The 21,675-nt window shown below is 34.6% G+C and overlaps 1 protein-coding gene across 1 annotated transcript in view; it reads right to left on the bottom strand.

Moving 5' to 3' along the window:
* LOC138697014 (putative transcription factor SOX-15) overlaps positions 1-21,675 on the bottom strand; it is a 203,553-nt gene that overhangs the window by 158,514 nt on the left and 23,364 nt on the right. The window contains exon 2 of the mRNA XM_069822607.1: positions 18,641-19,028. Coding sequence (XP_069678708.1) covers positions 18,641-19,028 — 388 coding nt within the window. The remainder of the gene's footprint in view (positions 1-18,640; positions 19,029-21,675) is intronic.

Raw genomic sequence — 21,675 nt, 5'->3', positions numbered from 1 at the left:
GGACTGAAATAAAAGACGACGTTATGGCACGCCTTTAGCAAATAAATGTGAAAAATTGCAGCAATATAAAGTTTTCTTGTGTTCAGGATCGAACCCACGACGATCGGGACGAGTGACTGAATGAGTCACGTCGACGCTAGGCGTGTCTGTGAGTGGAATTCTTCACGCTGTTGTACAAAGTAACACAAACCGCATTTGTTGTTGTTTCCGCAGCCTACACCGCTGCTACGGTGAATTGCGTTATGATAGATATTAGGCGAGGGATTGGAACGCCTTATGGGAAGGCTGTGTCCCTGACCCAATACCCCTCGGAGGACACGGTGGAGGTTCTGGACATGTCGAGCTTCAAATTGCACTTCCCAGGAGGACAGTTTCAATAAATCCTCCAAGCGTGTTATATTCACTTCAAATTTCCATTTCTTTGGAGATAAAAGATTTGGCAGTGTAAATTTCTTTATGCTCGACCATGCCGAAATGTAGTAATTATACACCTGGTAGCAGTCCTTTAATGCGTGTCATTAAAGTACACCTATTCATTAAAGTTCAGGTTTTCGATTATTCTCGGATATGCAATCGAAAGGCAACTAGCAAAACGTCACGCAGGCTGGAAATCCAATACTGTCGCAGAAGGTTATGTTCTGTTACTATAATAATTAGCGTTAATTGTAAATAATATTCAAATCAATTCAATTTGTCATCTCGTTTTTCAATGTCGAATTCAATTTCAAGGTTATATCAAGTTTAACGAGATTACATCAAGGTCGTCGACATACGTTTCGGGGAAAAATCAATACTTTCGCGTCTGCGCACATCTCACAATTCACGAGATTGCACAAGGTCAGTTCCCTTCCCATTCACATAAGATAACGTGAAAGTTATGAATAATTTCAAGTTAGAAATATGGTCGAGCATAAAAAGTCGTATGAAACTTGCCTATAATGGTAATTAAGACGCTCATATGAAAATTATGAAACTCGCTTGCGCTCGTTTCATAAACATCCTCGCGTCTTAATTACTATCATTATAGGCTCGTTGCATAATGTACTATAAAGTAATTGTTACTTCCAATGTTATACTTTAAAGAAACTATTCTATATCAATATTTGTCATAAACTGTAGCTTAGCTACGGTTGTTGCAAATAGCCTATACTGTTGATCAGAAAAGGTGTTACAAATATACTTTTGATTGACAACATATTTCACTTTACAACTGGGATGTTACAGGCTTACTATTTGGAGCGAGGGGTTGTTTACCAAATTTACATGTAATATCCTTAAATCCTTTCAAATTCCCTTTTATGAGGTTCAGAAGATTGTAATGGAAATCCTGAAGGCCTCTCTTCAAATTCTGCACTATCATCTATAGCATACATGGGTACAATTTTCGGTTACGTGAGGCACTCGATTTGAAATAGCTTGTTTACTAGGACAGGAGACTGCAGAGTAGGATGGGAAATATAAACTGCTGTGACCTGCGTCACCTTATCGTAATCGCTAAGGCGGCCAGTGTCGAATTATTAGGAAAGCGCTTAGTTAACGTGAGAGACTCGAAAACTTTTATTTAATTTGGCAAATTAATTCGGCAAATTAATTCGGCAGCTTTAATCATAAACCTCTTTACTATTTCTCCATCATTGAATTGATTTAAATCACAGGCGAGAAATGGCGTAACTAGCCAATAATATTCCATCACGTTGTCTACGTTTATTTTCTTGAATATTCTGGCGTTTCTCAAGATTACTTAATATATTTGCATGTTCTCGACCAAAAATAATTTCAGAAAATCATATTTCGTTTTCTAAGCACATTTGATATTTTGTTATAAATTTCTTTTGGAAATAATACGTACAAACACTTAATTCCTCGTACCTTTTAAAGCAGCGTGCTAAGGTATAATGTATTTAGTATACTATGCAAACGTTAAGATCATAAATTTTCTTCGGAATAGTACGGAAAATAACATTTAATTTGTCTTACCTTCTAATTCAGCATGTTCTTTATGACATAAGGAGTAATGTCGTTGTATATTAAATTTATTCATGCCTAATAGGATTTTAGAGCATAACATACATCGTATGTTCTCCCCTTCTAAACAGCATAAAAACTCTTCCTCCCATTTCTCATGAAATAATCGTTTTCTAACGCGTACACACTGCTTCGATAATGCCATTATGCCACCACTGATATTGCTTATGAAACTGATATAGAAGCTGCCCACGCCTAGGAGCTACGTGAGGGAGGAACGGGGACTGTGAAGATGATGTCACTCAGAGCGATAAGCTCTGTGAAGGTCAGTGAGGCACAAATTCTCAAGTGAGGCACGATGCCCATCTAAGATCTATATGTTAACACGTAAATTTTTGTTTTGATGTACAAATCGAATCATTATTTTCCTCGTTTCATGTCGCTTTATCTTTTATGTTTTTTTTTTTAATTCCGGATCCCAATGGTCAACCTCACTTGAGGACGGATGATTTGAAATAAATCTTAGTAGTTTGCAACGGATATTATAAAAGTGCTTCTTACAAGCAAGTATTCTCATGGGGGAAGATAAAGGAGTTACTTTCTTTCTCCCACCATATTAATAATGTCACAAGTGCTTATATAAATTTTGGCTCCTCGAGCGCAATTACGAGGGCCGTAAAAATAAATTTTCCTAGGGCCGTTAAAGGAAAAAGAACACAATTTCATGGAAAGATTTATTGCAACAGATACAGCAATTGTTGAGCTATTTTTCTAGATTTTCCCCGCCGGCATTGAGACATTCGTCATACCGTAGGATCAACTTTTGTATTCCTGTGTCATAGAAGTCTGCTCCTGGGATCGGAACCAGTGTGTGACAGCCGTCTGCATTTCTCTGCCGATCCCATGGTATGACAAATGTCTCACTCAATTCTGGTAGGAAATATGTTGAAAAATAACTCAACAATTGTTGTATCTGTTTGAATAAATTGTTTAAATGAACTTACATTTTCTTTCTGTAAACAGCCTCAGACGAACTTATTTTTACGGCCCTCGTAATTGCACTCGAGTGGCCAAAATTTGTACAATCACTTGTTTAGGCATTATTAGCATGGTGCAAGAAAAAAAATAACTTTTTATCTGCCCCCATGAGAATGTTTGCTTGTTAGCAACAGATATTATAGAAATACTGTTGCCTAGCAAAGCTGTTACGTAACTATTTTTGCCTGGCAATGGGTATTACAGAACTATTTTCACTTGGTATTAGACAACTATTAATTTACTTAGCAAAGAGTATCAAACAATTATTTTTCCCTGGCAATGGGTATTATAGAACTGCTTTTTACTTAACAATAGGTATTACAGAAATATTTTTGCCTGGCAATGGATTTTAAAAAAACTATTTTTTCTTAGCAACGTGCATTACACAGAACTACTTTTTCTTAGCAATGAGTATTACAGAACTACTTTTGCTTAACAACAGTTCTTACAGAGTAATTTTTTTTAGCAACGGGTATTACAGAACTACTTTTGCTTAGCAACGGTTATTACATAATACTTTTTTTAGCAACGGGTATTTCAGAACTACTTTCGCTTAGGAACGAGTATTACAGAACTACTTTTGCTTAGCAACGAGTATTACAGAACTACTTTTGCTTAGCAACGGTTTTTTCAGAATGCTTTCTTTTAGCAACAGTTATTACAGAACTACTTTTGCTTAGCAACGTTTTTTACAAATGCTTTCTCTTAGCCAGGGATATTACATAATTACTTTTTCGTAACAACGGGTATTATAAAACTACTTCTTCTCAGCAACAGTTATTACAGAACTATTTCTCCTTAGCAACGGGTATTACAGGACAACTTTTGCTTTGCAACTGTTGTTACAGTACGAATCGGCGAATGAACGAACAAACGAATAAATAAATAAATAAATAAATAAATAAATAAATAAATGAATGAATGAATAAATAAAAGCTATTTATGGTGCTAGTGAGTCAAGCCATATTTTAACCACGAGCATGTTAATTTCCGCGAGTGCATATTATAAAAGTCTTTATTCACTTGCACATTACAATACTTTTGGAACAAACATACACACACAAAATGTTTTCCCAGTTTTAGAAAAAATTTAAATGAAGTTTATAGATATATGAAATTGATCGATTTTCGATAAATATTTGAGTCGATCCTATTATTATAAAAAACAAGTAGGCCTAAGGTCGTTAAACTTTTTGATTGAAGAAATTTTCTACTTTATTCACTTTAGTGATAAAAAATTTATCCACTCTTATTGTTAAAGCGTTGCTAAAGTTTTCTACTTTATTCACTAGTCATTAAAATAAATTTGTTTTTATAAAGTTTACTTATTGTTAAAGCGTTGCATAGTAACGAGATTTCAGTTATTAAATTGCAAATTAAATCAAACTCTTAACTGCAGTGAAAGCAAATTAGTCTATGGTGTTTTCTTAAAAAAAAATCCTTGGTTCTCCAGTTTCGAGTTCAATGCAGAAGACAACTTCCTCCTCATTGGAAAATGCTAAAAATGCTACGAAGTGAAACAAAGAAAAACTGGGTAGATATAAAAACCCGAAAGAAGCTACGAAAAAGCTATTTAGAAAATATGTTATGGAAACCTTTGGAGCAGTACGAAAAGTGGGGCTACGAAAAAGTTATTTAGAATACTTATTAAGCACACCTTTGGAGCAGTGCGAAAAGTGGGGATTTGTATAAAAGAAAATATATGACAATTGGCGACGGCCCGCAAAATATACGATCCTGGAAGAGAGGGGATAATACATAACACACTGTGATCTATGGAAGTATTTAGGAATTGACATTACAATATAAGGAAATAATACAGAAGTCGATTACAGTATAGGGTAAATATAGGTAATTTCGTGATAATTTCATGAAAACTAATTTAAAATGCAAATGTGTAAATATATCCTTATTCCGATTTTTTAATCTAAAAGACGATAACTTGCTGTACAAATATGGAGACATAAAAGATTGGATACGTTCTTGAATATGTGCCAAAAACCACTTTTACAACTTAAGCTGAAAGGTTGGTTATTTCGTGATATTGCATTGATAATTTCGTGAGAGGTAGAAGAATTGTGGAAAAATTCATTAAAGTCAAATGAAATTCTCATTTATTGTTACAAGACTTCAAACATAGTAATTCCGTCTAATATTCATAGAAAGAAAACATAGAAATACATGTCAACACATAACAAGAATGAAATCAAAGTAAAAATTGAAATTGAAAAGGGATCTTCTTTGCCCTGAAAGACTGAACACTTTTATTACGGACTTTACTATAGCCTATGTTACTAGGGTAATTCCAAAAGTAATGCATAACGTTTGTTTAAAAATTATATTTTTATCCTACAGCTTTGCTATTTTCACAGAATGTAGATGTATCCTTAAGGAACAAAAATGTCACTTTTCTACATAATCCCCGTCCCTTTCAACTGCCTTACGTAACCTAGGAACGAGGGCCTGTAGACCAGCACGGTAAAAGTCTGGACCAACACGTCTGAGCCACTCTTTAGCAGCGTGCACAAGGGAGTCATCTTCTAACCTCGTTCCGCGAAGGGATCCTTCAGTTTACCAAAGAGATGGTAATCGCACGGTGCCAGTTCAGGACTGTAAGGCGGCCATTTCAGTGTTGTCTATCCGAATTTTCTGATCTGGTCTGTGGTCTTGTGACTGACATATGGCTGTGCGTTGTCGTGCAATAGCAGAACATCCTGCTTCTCCCGATGTCGTCGAACACGACTTAGTCTAACTTGAAGTTTCTTGAGAGTTGCAACATACCCGTCAGAATTAATGGTGGTTCCGTGTGGCATGATGTCCACAAGCAAGAGTCCTTCTGAATCGAAAAACACAGTAGCCATAACGTTTCCTGCCGAAGGTGTGCTTTTGAATTTTATATTTCTTTGTTGAATTTGCACGATGCCACTCCATTGTCTGCCTCTGTCTCCGGTCCAAAATGGTGGAGCCATGTTCCATCTTCTGTCACAATTCTTGCAAGTAAGTCATCTAGCACTTATCATTGACACTTAGCATGATAACAAATCAAACAGAAACTACACTGAACCCATTGCGTCTCCGTTTTCTTTTTTGTTATCACATCTTGTCTTCAGATTTCTAAAATTCCTATTGTAATACAATTTTTAAAATAGTATAAAATGTAACACTTAATGCTCAACAAAATTTCGCCTCAAACAGCTAAGATATCTATCAGTAAAGCTAAGCCTATATGGCGACTACAGATGTATCTAAAATTCCAAAAATATTTCCTAAAATTTCATGAAGATACAATAAATCTTTGTACCAAATATCATATGCTTACCTTTAGTAATAAGCCTTTAATGTAATTACAAACATCCAAAAAATAATTATGCCTGAGAAGTCGACGCAAACTTGCTCTCTCCAAACATAAAAGCTCACTGAAGCAACTACAATAGTCACACAAAGCTTAGCTGTATGTTTCTGGAAACTGGACAACATATGCAATCCCTTGGTGGAAATTTGAATCTCGTAACACCATTGGTTAGTTCACAAAAGAGCAAAGAAAAAGTGTCACGAAATAACCACTGCCACGAAATTACCAATGTTTACACTACAGGGTCATTCAGGAGGATTTACCTTCACTTAAGGAGCTTATTTCCAAAGACATTCTGAGCAAAAATGTCATATAAACATTTGTCCTAATCTCAATATTTTCAGAGTTACACTAATTTGAAGTTGTTTGTAAAATGCAATTATTCTTGAGTATTAAGGGTAAAAGAATATTACAGATAAAGAATAAACTATTCAGGAGTATCATTTCTTTAATTAGCTAGTATTCTGAAGCCAAAAAATGTGTTGTGAATTCCATAGTTGCTTCGTACAGATTTTTTTCCATTTTTAACTACAAAATTACATTTTCTTACTCCTTAATGAGAAATTGTTACAAATCACGCCACACTTGTAAATTCTTTAAGACTGTATATTAGGCTGCATAATTAAACTGTAAAGAATCAAGTTCCTAAAGTCGTATAATTTGTAACAATTTTGGTGATAAGTGCATAAGAATGATGTAATTTCTGGTTAAAAATTGAAAAACAAAATCTGTACAAAGCAATTACCAACACATTTTTAGCTTCGCAACATTAGCCAATTAAAGAAATGACACTTCTGAATAGTTCATTCTCTATTTGTAATATTTTTTACCCTTAAAACTAAAGAAAAAAGGTATTTTACAACAACTTCAAATTGGTGTAACTCTGAAAATATTGAGATTAGGACAAATGTTCATATGACATTTCTTGCTGAGAATGTCTTCGGAAATAACCTCTGTAAGTGACGGTAAATCCTTGTGAATCACCCTATATAAGTAAAAGACAAATAACACAAATAGTAATGATTTTAAAATAAATTGTATATTGTGAGAGAAAAATAAATGTATAGAATAAATGAATAAATAGATAAATGAGTATAAATAATAAATGTACCTATACATAATATGTTAAAACGTGTTTATTCATTCACAAAGCTGGAAATGCAGTAGCGGGATATGTGCGTTGTATCGCTCTTTCCTTCAACGTGCCACTCCATCCCGGGAATCTGATTCCCCCGGACCCTGACGGGATAACCCCAGGGGTCTGGTGCTTAGTGTTGCCCCCTGTCGATTAATACGAAGCTTCAGGTGGAATAAAAATGCTGCGTTACCAAGGCAACGTGGAAAACGTAGCAAAATAGTTGAAACTCGAGTTAATTGTTCCAGATCTCTCCAGAACGCAGCTCCATTAATCACGCGCAAGTTTAAATATGTCTGAGCAATCTTGCACGTCAATTATTTCTCGTAAAACCATTTCGATTAATCGATATCTTGATTGATTGTTGGCCGCCCTCCAGGAGGGAGATGGCCCATACTGGATGTCGTTGATTTGTTCACTACAAGAGTGGCTTACGAAACGAAATGAAGATGGCATTTGTTCGATGCTATGAATATCCAACCGTAGTTATGTTAGCTGGCGGTTTCTGATCGAAAGAGGACAAACACATTCCATTGAAGATCTGTTCCAGATAGATTCTGCTGAAGTTTGATTCCAGATAAATTGTAAGAAGTTGTTATAATACCAGTAGCTCGAGTTATGGTAGACCAACCGTAGTTCAATGAACTGACGGCTTCTGGTTAAAAGAGACGTGAATTTCGAATGTGGACCGATTCGGCTGAAATTCCATTCCATACCGAATCCAAGACTTCTATCAAAGAAAGTGATTATTGAATTATTATTCTATATTGATGCACTTTCACCATTATTTAAATGAACAAATTGTTCAAACATTTCCCTGTTATCTACCCATTGTGTCAAAATAATGTCTGTAGTTCAAGGAGAATTTACAATTATTTTACATTTCAAAGGTCTTAGTTATATATGAATCGGGGATTGCAGAAACAGCACATGTCATGAAAACTAAATTTTTCAGTAGACTGATGATTAGACAGTAGATGCTGGATGACTTATCGTTGAATGTAGGTGCACATTTACTATAGATTACATTTTTTTTTCATTCAGACCATTGGCTCAACAGGTTTTAAACGTAAACAGACGAGACCAACAATCTACTGTATCTCCGTACAGTCAGAAGGAAAAGAAAAACAACGTACTGTAGTAGTGTAGCACATACTTTGCAAGTTCAGTCCTCGTCATCATTGATGCAATTACCAGCGTTGCAGTATACGACGATATATTCTCGTAAGTTGTCGCAGCTGAATCGTCTTTTTGTATCGACAGAATTTCTGAAGAAAACTCTAAAATGGGGATCACTCAATTTCTTCAGAGGAATATTTGCACTGAGCATCATGTTGCACGTGTCGTTTAGACTCGTCAGCTAAATGATGATGATGATGATGATGATGATGATGGTTCTTCAGATTTCATTTCAACGCATTTCCTGTGCGATGTACTGTTGAAATGTTTCTCCATAAGCTGAGTTGTTCTGGTTTTTATTTCAATTTTACATACATTACACACGATATTGTCTTCGTTAATACATAAAATGTCACTCTCATACTTCTTAATTGCATTTCGTATCTCTGAGCGAATTTAACGTTTTGACTTCGACATTATGAATGGATCAGCACTACACTATTCAACTCGTACTAAATACTTGAGCAGGATAACACAACTGCACACATTGCGTTGCAATGTGGACCGGGGTTCCTTCGTTCTGTACGCTGCTGCACTCGCCAAGTACACAAAAGCCGGGCGGCGCGGCACGTGCCATATACTCCGATACGAAACAACTTCACTTTTCCTTAAGTCATCCCGCATCCACTGTCTACTGAAGGTAGACCACATCATTGGTTATAGTACTGGCTTCTACAGACAGAAGTCTAATAGATGTGTCGTTTTATACCACATTAATTGGAATCTAATGAATTGTTAATGAAATAAATCAATATATATTAACTTGACATGTGCTCTTTCTGCAAGGAATCAAAATTGTAGTATAATAATTTCAGTTCAACTAAAGTTTATTTGTCAAATTAGGGCTATAATATATTATGCATAGGCCTACTGTGTACTTAACACATAAGTTCAGCATTTAAATGAACTTATATTTTCATAATAGGCCATTGAAGAATATTATTGTAAAATTCTTGATATTCATGTGGTATGTAACGCATTAGTTTGCGTATACCGTCAAGCTTCTCTCTTTGAATTGGCACGATTTTGTCTGTATATCAAATGAAGAAGGTAAATATGGTATTCTTCTTTGTACTTACAAGCAAACATTCTCATGGGGGCAGATAAAAAATTAATCTTTTTTCTATCATCATTTTAATAATGTCAAAAAAGTGCTTACACAAATTTTGGCCACTCGAGCGCAATTACGAAGGCCTTAAAAAATAAGTTTTCCTGGGGCCGTTTACAGAAAGAAGACAAAATTTCATGGAAAGTTTTATTGGAACAGATATAGCAATGGTTGAGTTATTTTTCAACGTATTCACCACCAGAATTGAGACATCTGTCATTCCTTGGGATCAATTTTTGTATCCTTGTGTCGTAGATGTTTGCCTTCTGGAATCGGAACCAATGTGTCGGCATATGTCTTTGACATGAGTTCTTTTCCGCGCTTCCAGGATTTCACAGGTCTCCAAATGTGAGACGGCTATACTGACATGTGGCTTCTGCATGGAATGATGATAGCTCTATATCAACAGTCCATGAAACTCAAATAAACTCACTTCGCCACAAATAGTGACATGTGCTGTTTCTGCAATCCCTGATTCATATAGTTTTGAAAATGCTGTAGTCCATTTCGTTACTATGCATATCTTCATACTTCCTTTATTTTCCTATTTTATCATTCGGATGTCTCTATGGACGGGGTAATGTAGATCTACACTAGAGATGGGAACGATATATCGGTTTTTACGAAATACCGATATTTTCGTTTCGATATAGCGATATATCGATATCGAAATTTTGATTCAATATATCGTATAATATATCGATTTTCTGATAAATTTATCGATTTTTTGTGGAATTACTATCACTATCAATAACAACAAAATCCACACTAGACAACTCCGATAGTTCCCGAGAGATGGCGCTAATAAAGGTGGACAGTTATACAGGGACATCATTTTATTTTTACTAACATTTTTAATATTAACCTGGCTATACCTTTAGAGAACCGGAAACACCGTTAGCTATCCCCTTCCACAACTGGAGTTCGATGATACTGGCGTAAAACACAAACAAAGCACTTTACTAGTACAGGAGGGAAGAAAAGTAGTTCATCCATTTACGTAAACTAGGAAATATCGCGATTTTGAGTTCGATAATTTTCATTAGGTTTGTGTTTAATCAAAATGCAGTACTGTATTAAGAATAAGTGTTTTTACTCACGAACTGACCTGTCTATGCGAACGTATTCATTATGCAGTGTATATTATACTGTCTACAGCACATTAGCGTACAATATAGAGAATGAAGTTAAAATGAAAAACAATCATAATATGGATATTTAAACACATTTTTGAAAATAGTGGCCGTTCATTTCGATACAGGCTTCAGTTCTTTTGTGCATATTATCGCACTATAGACTATTGCATCTAATTTCAATTGCCAGTTTCGTCCTTCGTACTAGTAACTCATGTTGAAATAATTCTGTACCTACTCTATAAAAGAGTACCTTACGTACTGTAAATTCAATCTTCACTTCTGCCCGACCCGCACAGATAAAATTACTCAGACATGCTATCTACTGTCCGTCTAAGTGGTTATGCCGCAGGATCGTAGAAAGGGGGGAAATCACGTGACAGTTAATTACTTAACGAGGCACTTTTATTTAAGTTAGGGCCTATTTTAAACAGTTGTATAATATTACTTAAACGTCCAATTTGTAACAGAAATTAATGTTTTCAGAAAAGAGCTAAGACAGCCCAGCTTTTACAGAGGGCTGTGCAGAAGCAGGTGGGGGAAATCGGGATGCGACGTAGGCAAACGGACAGTACCTGTGCGAAAATGTGATTCAATATTGATAGCTCTTTCGTCATTGGAAGCGCGAACATATTTCTTGAACGTACTATACTCAGTAACTCAGTGCTGTTTACTATACGTGGTCTTGATTCTGTCTGGAGAACAGTTGAAACTTCATTAGTAGAAGGGGTGGGAGTGAAGTACATTAAAAAACTCGGGTACAATAAAAATTGAAGTAAAAATAAAATGATGTCCCTGTATAATTGTGCAACCTCACTCAATACCTTGTTCTAATTGGATGGACTGGAATTCGAATTCAAAGTGTTTAATATGCAGCACCAAATTCAAAATGCAGAGTGTGCGAACGTGAGACAGACAGGAGGTTTATCTACTACTGTTTTAATATTGCTATCAATGTTCTCCAAGGCAGGAGCAACTTTCTCTCTGAAAGGGAACCGTCTGACCTCAAAACGGGCTTCAAAACTTTTATTTCTATATTCTGAAATAGAAAGAGAAGCAAGGATTTAATACCGATGTGACATTTGTTTACGTCTATGATTTCTATGCACAACCTAGTGCTGACATTCTGTTTTCTTATATCTTTTAGTGCATGAAAATTTAATCCCTATAATCATCACCATTGTTTGGAATGTTGGAGTTTAACAATAACTTGCAATGGGAACTTACTAGAAGGATTGTATCAAATCAACTGTGAAGTTTGTTAAAACTTGTAACATTCTAAGTACGGTATACTTACATTAAAAATAATTACAAGTTCTGTTTACTTACATTTAAAAGTGATTACGTTGTTAGGTAAAAAAAAGCATTATATCTGTGTCTTGGATTGAATTCTATATAATATTAGAATAATTGAATCGTGTTCCAATATCAAGTATTCAACCATGTAGAGTTCACTTAACTCTTTCCCACTATATCATTTAAGCTCCCTTGCCTCCATCATAATTTTTATTTAGGTTTAGACTTACGTCATAATATGGCAGCCGCGGCGAAAATGCGACTCACGAGCACATTGTGGCTCGCAGTGCTTTTCTCTCGCTTCCTACCTACAACCCCCACCCTCTTACTCACTGGAGTCAAACTCCGTTCTATTTGTATTTGTCTCGGACCTGCGAGTGGCATATCGTCGCAATATCTCTCTCGAAACCATGTACCTCTATAAAAAACGAAAGTTTCAAGTAGGATGGGAGGATGCATTCTTTTGCTACAATATGATGAAAATATTAAATGTATGATTTGTTCACAAATATTACTAGGAAAACGGTTGTATAACATAAAACGGCATTATAAGTTACTACATGTTACTGATGAAACATTAAAAGGTTAAGTGTTATTATTATTATTATTATTATTATTATTATTATTATCATTATCATTATCATTATCATCTCTGTACGTCGATTCTTTTACAGCAGATGTACGAATAATGCGGTTAGATTTTCAATTTAAACTCACAGATTTACAATGTGACGTTAAATGTAAGCTAGATGTAAGGACTTGACAGATATTGAACTTTTCAAATCTTTGGAAAAAAAATAAATATTTGAAGCTTCGTTCTTTCGCTTGCTCTGTTGAAGCCATGTTCGCTGTAACTTACGTTTGTGAAAAATTATTTTCAACAATGAAAATAGTAAAAATCAAATTTAGATCACGACTGACAGACAAATACCTTCGTGATCAACTACGATTGGCAGTAAGTGACATAATTCCTGATTTTGAAACTTTGTCGCAGAGACATTCTGAAGACAGTTAATTTTAGGTTGTGGTAATGTGTCCTATGTTTTCTTGTTCATTTCCTTCTTCGTTACACGTCCTAAACATTAACTTCCCCTTCGGTTGTCCGCCTCCCTCCATAGGTGCTATGCACGTTGCAGCTTACACAGTGGCTCGGCGCACCATGTCCTTTTCGCCACGGCTGTAATATGGTATTGAAAATGTATTGTTTATTGTTACAATTTTACATTTGACTGTTATGGTGTTAATTTCAATGGTAAAAAGGAATATTAAAATTTAAGTAATTTTATTGTAATACAGTAAATGTACGCCTGAAAATGCATTTTGCTTACGGAATAGCGATATATTGATAATCGTTCGATATATCGATATATTTTCTGCGTTATATATCGTTTATCGAAATTGGGTTTGCAATATATTGCAATATCAATATATCGGTATTTAATTTATTTCCTCCATCGCTACACTGACCAAAAATCACATTTTATAAAAACCAGTCTAAAAAAATATTATATAATGTTGAGAATATTTCTATAAAATTTTACTGCCCAAATGTTAGTCTAAATGTGTTTTATTCAAGAAGGGACCCAAGATAGTTCTAGTTAACAGACTGATGAAGGACTTAAACTAGAAAATAATTGCAAAAATGATTCTTCTTCAGGATTTAGAATAATTAATTCATCAATTCATTCGTGTGCTCTAATAACTGTCAGTTATTGTTGAAGTATAGCGTTAGTAATTGGTCGTTTGCATTGTGACTGGCCATTTGCATTTAATATTAGCCAAGTAACCACATTTGTTGATTATACGAAGTGGTGTGGGTGAATTGTTTAGTGCTGGGGAAAACAGAAGAATTCCGATATTCTCTTTTACAAGTATCATTCTAGTCATCGGAGGAATAAAACTGATTTCGATTAATGGTAAATCCCGCTCTACAACACTGAAGTACCAGACGGGTGAGGAGATATCGAAACAGACGTTGAATGAGGGATTAAGAATTCAATTCTACTTAAGAAACGGCTATGAAATATGTATTTATTTTCACGTGGTGACCTGAAGATGGAGTCAAATCACGTATGTTTTGAAGTAAGCTTCAAAATATATATAAGCAAAAGATCGTAAATTGACAAGTAGAACTAATTGTTTCAACTCGTCAAAGAAATGGAAAACAGAGCTTGGGTAGTGTCTTCACGTATATAAAAACATGGTATGTTACAAGAAGACTCGTTCTTGCTGGTGTTATGTGTATGATATCCTTATCAGGTTGGACAGAAGAGAGGTCAAGATGACTGAATACAAATTGAAGTCGATATGTTTCTATTCTCAGTGCAATGTCATCGAAAATCGTGATCTGTACACGAAGCAATGCTATTTCCATTACTCAGGGATGGGGAAACTGCATTTAGCTGTTGTTCGATACAGAATTGTCTCTTGAAGATTATGCTTTTTCTTCTTTTTTCTCCTTTCCTAACCATACTTCTTTAAAAGCCCTCGGAACATCTATAAGTAGACATTCACACTATACAACTTCACGTCCTAGAAATTTTGAACAAGCATCTGACTGAGACAAGTGCCTAATACTATCAGTCAGGTAGTTCTAAACATTCTAAACAGTGTTGCCAACACATAAAATTGTATCCCCGTCAGTATAACACCTGGAAATCCGTCAGAATTAAAAAAAAAATAACACAACTTACTTCCCAATTCTGATTAAAATAATAATTTGTCAACATATAACTTGATTACGAGGAAATCTGAAACAGGGGATTCTTAAACATAGTATGGAACAGGCAGGGCTTTTCAAATAAAAAGTAAAATCTCCCAAAAATTAAACAATTAAATATGACTGCAGCTAAAAATGTCAAAACGTGATGTAAATCATAATTTCCGCCAGAAAATCCGTCACCCGTCAAAGCCATTTTTTCCCGTCCGCTACGTTGAAAAATTACGTCAATTTTGATGGAATTTCCGTCCAGTTGGCAACACTGGTTCTAAAAGAGTTGAAAATCTACAGAGCGAGTCAAACCTAAGGGACCAGTACGCCTGCCGTCTATCGGCACTAAACTCTGACGAGATCACCAGCAATAAGTTGTATTATTTATTGGTGGAACAGATAATCCTCGTTGATTATTCATCAATGAAAGTTGAAATATGACGATGATATTTAATACTGTCTGTTTATCAAATCTGTAGCTTGATTTGAATTTATAATCTATAATAACACGCTAAGGAACATGAGCAGCATTAATAATCTCCTGGATGTCTGCATTATTCTCGGAAAATTCAACAATTTCCCAAATATCAATCATTTTCCTTTTGTCTATGAACGAAAGTCTAAGTCAAAGTCTAGATTTTCAGCGACTTCGAAGTAAAGTCACGATTGAAGTTTACTTTCCTCAAAGTGTCCACTGGGAATAGGAAAATGGTGACTTTGTACTTTCCAAAGTCAACTTTGGTCCAAAGTCACGTCTATGAATACGACCCTTAATAAAAAAAAAGAAGCATCTTCTGCAGACCTCTGGAAAAAGAGCGAAGGAAGATACTAGTGAAATGCTTTGTATGGAATGTGGCATCGTATGGGGCAGAAACATGGACATTACAACGAAGTGAAGAGAAGTGAATAGAAGCATTCGAAATGTGGATATGGAAAAGAATGGAACGTGTGAAGTGGATAGAGAGAATAAGAAATGAAGCTGTGTTGGAAAGAGTAGGTGAAGAAAGAATGATGCTGAAACTCTTCAGGAAGAGGAAAAGGAATTGGTTGGGTCACTGGCTGAGAAGAAAGTGCCTACGGAAGAATGCACTGGAAGGAATGGTGAACGGGAGAAGAGTTCGGGGCAGAATAAGATACCAGATGATAGACGACATTAAGGTATATGGATCATATGAAGAGACAAAGAGGAAGGCAGAAAATAGGAAAGATTGGAGAAGCTGGGTTTGCAGTGAAAAACCTGCTGTTGGGCACAACACTGAATGAATGAATGAATGAATGAATGAATGACTATAATAGGAATGTCAGCGATAATAATACTGATAGCAACAACAGTGGGGATGATAGTGGAGATAATGATAAGAATAATAGCGATAATGCTAATAATATTAGCGATATTGATTGTGATTGTGATAATTATTGTGATGATAAGACTGGTGATACTAGGGGTGCGAAACTCATATTGTAAACAGAGCAGTCAGCATGAGTATCTACGTACAACAGCAACTGTACCGGGAGAAGCTAAGCTATCTTCTGAGAGTGGCAGTTTCCCGTCTCTGGTATTAAGACTTAATAATAATAATAATAATAATAATAATAATAATAATAATAATAATAATACATTTTTTGAGACTCATTTTTAGTTATAGTCCACGAAATCTACATATGCTGTTTATCACCAACTTAAGAAAAAAATCTGCCGATTTTGAGTCATTGTTATTGTTATGCTATGTTTTTTTTTCTTCAAATAGTGGCTTTATTTTAAGTAAAATTATTATTCTCAAGTCCACGATTGGCGTTTTAATTCCCTGCTAGATGTTATTGTAAATATGACGAGCATTGTATTCAATATATTAGAAAAAAAATACTCTACATATATGGAATGTAGAAAACCACGTTTTTAGTGTAAGCGATTCTAAAAATGCGTATTTTCGTAAAACATAGTCATGTCCATGATTCATAGCACAACATTACCCCTTTAAACTTCATATTATTAAGGAATGCAATTTGAAATAGGTCATAATTTCTCGTAACTTAACACGGCAACTTACATTTTACCTAAATTGTAACATTATAGCCTGGAATCTTATCAACAGTAATCTTACTAACCGTTATGATTTATCTAGAGAAAATCAAAACTCGAGTGGGATTTAATTGACTATTACACGATTAGAAGAAAGTATAAACGATTACAGAAAATAAAGCACTCTAATACAATAAAATATTAATTGACTTACTGAAAATCTGTTTCACTAATGTTAGCTTCAACAAAACATTTGAACGGAGCCGCCATTTTCAGTTGACTATCTATGCTGTAAACAAATGACGATCGCAAAGCATGTTTTATAGTACCGTATAGAATTTGCAGTTTGAAATGTTGGTAAATAAAGAAACAAATGGTAGTGAGGTGATTAAAAACAGAGGAACATATATAAAGATTAGAAGAAATAATACAATAAAATAGATATTAACTGACTTACTAAAATTCTTTTTCACTAATGTTACCTTCACCAAAATGTTTGAACGGTGGCACCATTTCAGTCAGCTATCTATGCGGGAAACAAATTATGTCAAAATCATGTTTTGTAATACCGTAAAGAATTTTCAGTTTGAAATGTTGGCAAACAAAGAAACAAATGCTAGGGTAGTGATAAAAAGAAACAAATGCTAGGGAAGTGATAAAATTGTGCGATAAGAAGCCATGATTGGTTGAAAGACGTCCTTTCGTACCGTTTTATTGGTCAAAAATAGTATGACGTAGTAAAATTGTAATAATCATAAAAAGACTACGAGCATCATTACAACGATACAAAGCTTAGTTCTGGTTGGATGATCGCTTACCTTTCCTCAGGCCAGCAGCGGGCTCTTCGCGCCATAATAAAAAGAATTTTATTATGGTGGTTCCTACAATATTCGAGAAGTGAAGACCTACCATTACGTCCGCATTACCTAGTACGCGGTGCAACATTTACGTTTCGATTTTTTCGCGATTAGAGCAGCGGTACTGTACATAATTCAAGTTCATTCTTATTCTGAAATCTTGCTTCCTCACCTGCGACCTCTGCTTACGAATACATTAATATTTTTTCATGAATATATTAATAATAATGGCGTATAGGTAAATAAGGAAGTGTTATTGTTTACCATGATACTATTGTCGATGGACAACAGAAATAATAACACTGTGCAGATTATTATGTACAAGCCACTTGCTCTGCCTGTGATGTTGATCTTGGAAAGTAATAATCTTGAGGACCACTTTAAAATTAAGATCAGAAATATATTTATTTATATCGATGGGCCAGTTCAAAAAGTTTTCAAACAACTGAATTTTAAAACTTTATGTTGCTATGAAAAATCGAAGTAACGCATTTTAATTTGAAACTTATAGTATGTATAAAACATTATCAACAGAGTTTGGAATAATTTCAATGTTTTTTTTTTAATTTTTCATAGTAACATGAAGCTTTAAAATGCAGGTTTCCCAAAACTTCAAATTTTGAGTTGTTTCCCTTTTGAACTGGATCGTTGATATTTTTTGACACAAAATAATGTAATACTCCGAAAACTTTATGTGAACATTTTAGCGAAAATAATTGTCTTCAGCATCTCTGACAACCGAAAAAGTGTTTCAGAGTATGTCCCCTCTCTGTCTATCCGTCAGTTTGTGAACGTATGACTACTGTTTCTTCTGAGTTTTTGAACGGATTTTGTACATATTCAGCACCTACGTTGGTAGTGGTGGTTTTCGTGGTGGTGCTGATGTGGTGATGATGTTGTGTTGGTGGTGATGTGATGGTGATGGTGGTGTCGGTGGCATGGTGGTGATGATGGTGTGGTGTTGGTGTAGTGGTGGTGATGGTGTTGTTGGTGATGTGGTGGTGATGATTGTAGTGTGGTTGATGTGGTGGTGGTGGCATAGTGATGATGGTGGTGATGATGGTGGTGTTGTTGGTGGTGTGGTGGTGATGGTGGTGGTGGTGGTGTGATGGTGGTATTGTGGTGGTGTGTGATGGTTGTTGTTTGATGGTGGTGTGGTGATGTGGTGGTAGTGGTAGTGGTAGTGGTAGTGGTGGTATGATGGTGATGAAATTGTTATTATAATTCTGCAGTGACTGTGAAAAGTGACATAAGTCAGTTTCCACAAACCTTTTTGACAATTTATTGACAACTTACACTGGTTTATGTCGATTTGATTTTTTTCTGTATGAATTACTGTAATGGGAGGAATATTTATGTCTCTTTTTCCAAGCGAGCAGATGTTCCGTAAGTTGTCAATAAATTATCAAAAATGGTTTGTGGAAAGTGACTTATGTCATTTTTCTCAGACACTGCAGAATAATAATAATAATAATAATAATAATAATAATAATAATAATAATAATAATAATAATAATAATAATAATAATAATAATAATATAATAATAATAAATAACTAATTATTATTATTGCTATTATTATTATTATTTTGCTATTATTATTATTATTATTATTATTATTATTATTGCTGTTATTATTATTATTGCTATTATTATTATTATTATTATTATTATTATTATTATTGCCATTATTATTATTATTATTGCTATGATGATGATTATTATTATTATTGCTATTATTATTGCTATTATTATTATTATTGCTATTATTATTATTATTATTATTATTATTATTATTATTATTGCCATTATTATTATTGCTATGATGATGATGATTATTATTGCTATTATTATTGCTATTATTATTATTATTATTGCTATTATTATTATTATTGCTATTATTATTATTATTATTATTATTATTATTGCCATTATTATTATTGCTATGATGATGATTATTATTATTATTGCTATTATTATTATTGCTATTATTATTATTATTATTATTATTATTATTATTGCTGATTTATTGTTGTGGTATGATGAAGCAAATTTTTTTTTTTAATTTTTTTCACTGTGATGGATCAGAATAGTCCTCACATGTTCATACCAGGAAAAAAACAACTCATCTAATTTGCCACAAATGCTCTGCTAACCATACTTCCCGCATCTCTGAATCAGTTTCCATAGCAACGGACAACTTAAGTCGCTCTTGCAGTAGACACCTCCTGTGTGGGCACTAAGACCTTTTCTAACATCACAGTGTGTGGTCACCTAGCAACTATCGAACTTCTTGTAATTTCTGCTCTGCTGCACCGTTCCATACCACAGGTCTATACCGTACATAAGAATCAGGTGCAGTGGTGCCCTATAATAGTGTAATTATAGTTTTCATAGTGGTACAGTGCCCCAGACGGCATTAGCTATGGTCGCGTGTACCCCAACGTTACCGGCACTCTCGTTTATGTTAGACATATCTTTGTTATCCCTCCTGCAAGTGTTGCACTGTACCACAGTCTATTTACTTCCATCACGTGGCCTACTATGATTTTATTTTTTCAGACTCTGCAGTCTGAATTGACGTAACATATCCATTCAGTGGGATTTTAAGCTGTTACGCTAGTATAAACACACAACTTAACTTAATACAGTTCAAGAAGAAAAGCTTATAAATCTATACTTTTATTTTCTCTGCCTTCCCTTTATTCGTTGTCATTTTCCATTCATTACATAGCCTGCGAATTTCAACTTTGTGTTTGTTGCCTAAACTAAGTAATGTGATTTTATATAATGTCGATGTGCTGAATTCGAATTTTCAATCCGTTTACTTCTATCACGTCAGGTTTGTTTGCAAAATCACTTTAAATGTATTGTATAAATACGTGAATTTCATCACAAACTTTTTCATTTCACTTTTTTATTTCAAATGCAAAAGCAATATTTAAAAGACATAACTTGCTGCAATTATGAGTATGGTTGTTCATACATGTCACTAGAGTGTTTTTGCTTTGTTTTGTCTTGTTTACTTCACTATTGGATGTATAAATTAGCACAATTTATCACATAAAAAATTACACCACTTGCTTCTTAGTTGAAGAAGTCCTCCTGCTCCACTTTCTTTTATTTTTGTCTTCAGATATTTTACGCTTTAACATCCAACAATAATGAGGATGCATACTGATGCTCCATCGTCCCTGGTATTTCCTTTCGAACTCCTGCAGATCCTTGTGAAATCGTTCACCTTGCTCTTCGCTCAAAATCCTAGATTTTTGGGGAAATAATCTAGGTGAGAAAACAGAAAATGAATTTTGATACTCATGTTACACATATGCTTGAAGCATGTTAGCCACAATGTTTCGGTAATTATGACCCTTGTTGTTATCAAGAAATTTTAAAACAAATTCACAGAAAGATATCCATGCTGCTTTCCCCTTTTCATCCACATTGTTTTTAAATGCTGCATCAGGCATCTGTTTTCTTTAGTCAGGACCATTAAATATACCTTCTTTTAATTTGCTTCAGGTAGTAGTGGAAATTTCTCACATATGTATTTGAAACAGTCTCTTTCCTTATTTAAAGCCAAGTTCTGCAGCACCCGATTCTGGTAGTCACTGTCACTCGTCACAATTTTCCTCACCACTACATCAGATTCAATGAAAACTATTCAAGATTTTCTAGTCGCACAGTGATTGGTACATCAGGCCCATGGGGTACAGGTAAAATGGCTGACCGAATAACTGGATACACGATATGCTTTTTATTTTTAGAATCGTATCCCTTCACATCACACGAACAGAAGTAGCAGTCATTACTATGGTTCGACTGCTCTCTCCAAACCATAGGTACTCCAAAACATAGTAACAGTCTTCTGCCGTTGATTCAA

Source organism: Periplaneta americana, chromosome 3 (genome assembly GCF_040183065.1).
Source record: "Periplaneta americana isolate PAMFEO1 chromosome 3, P.americana_PAMFEO1_priV1, whole genome shotgun sequence".
Classification (NCBI taxonomy): domain Eukaryota; kingdom Metazoa; phylum Arthropoda; class Insecta; order Blattodea; family Blattidae; genus Periplaneta; species Periplaneta americana.
Note: the sequence above shows the minus strand (reverse complement) of the source record. Positions and strands in the feature narration are given on the sequence as shown.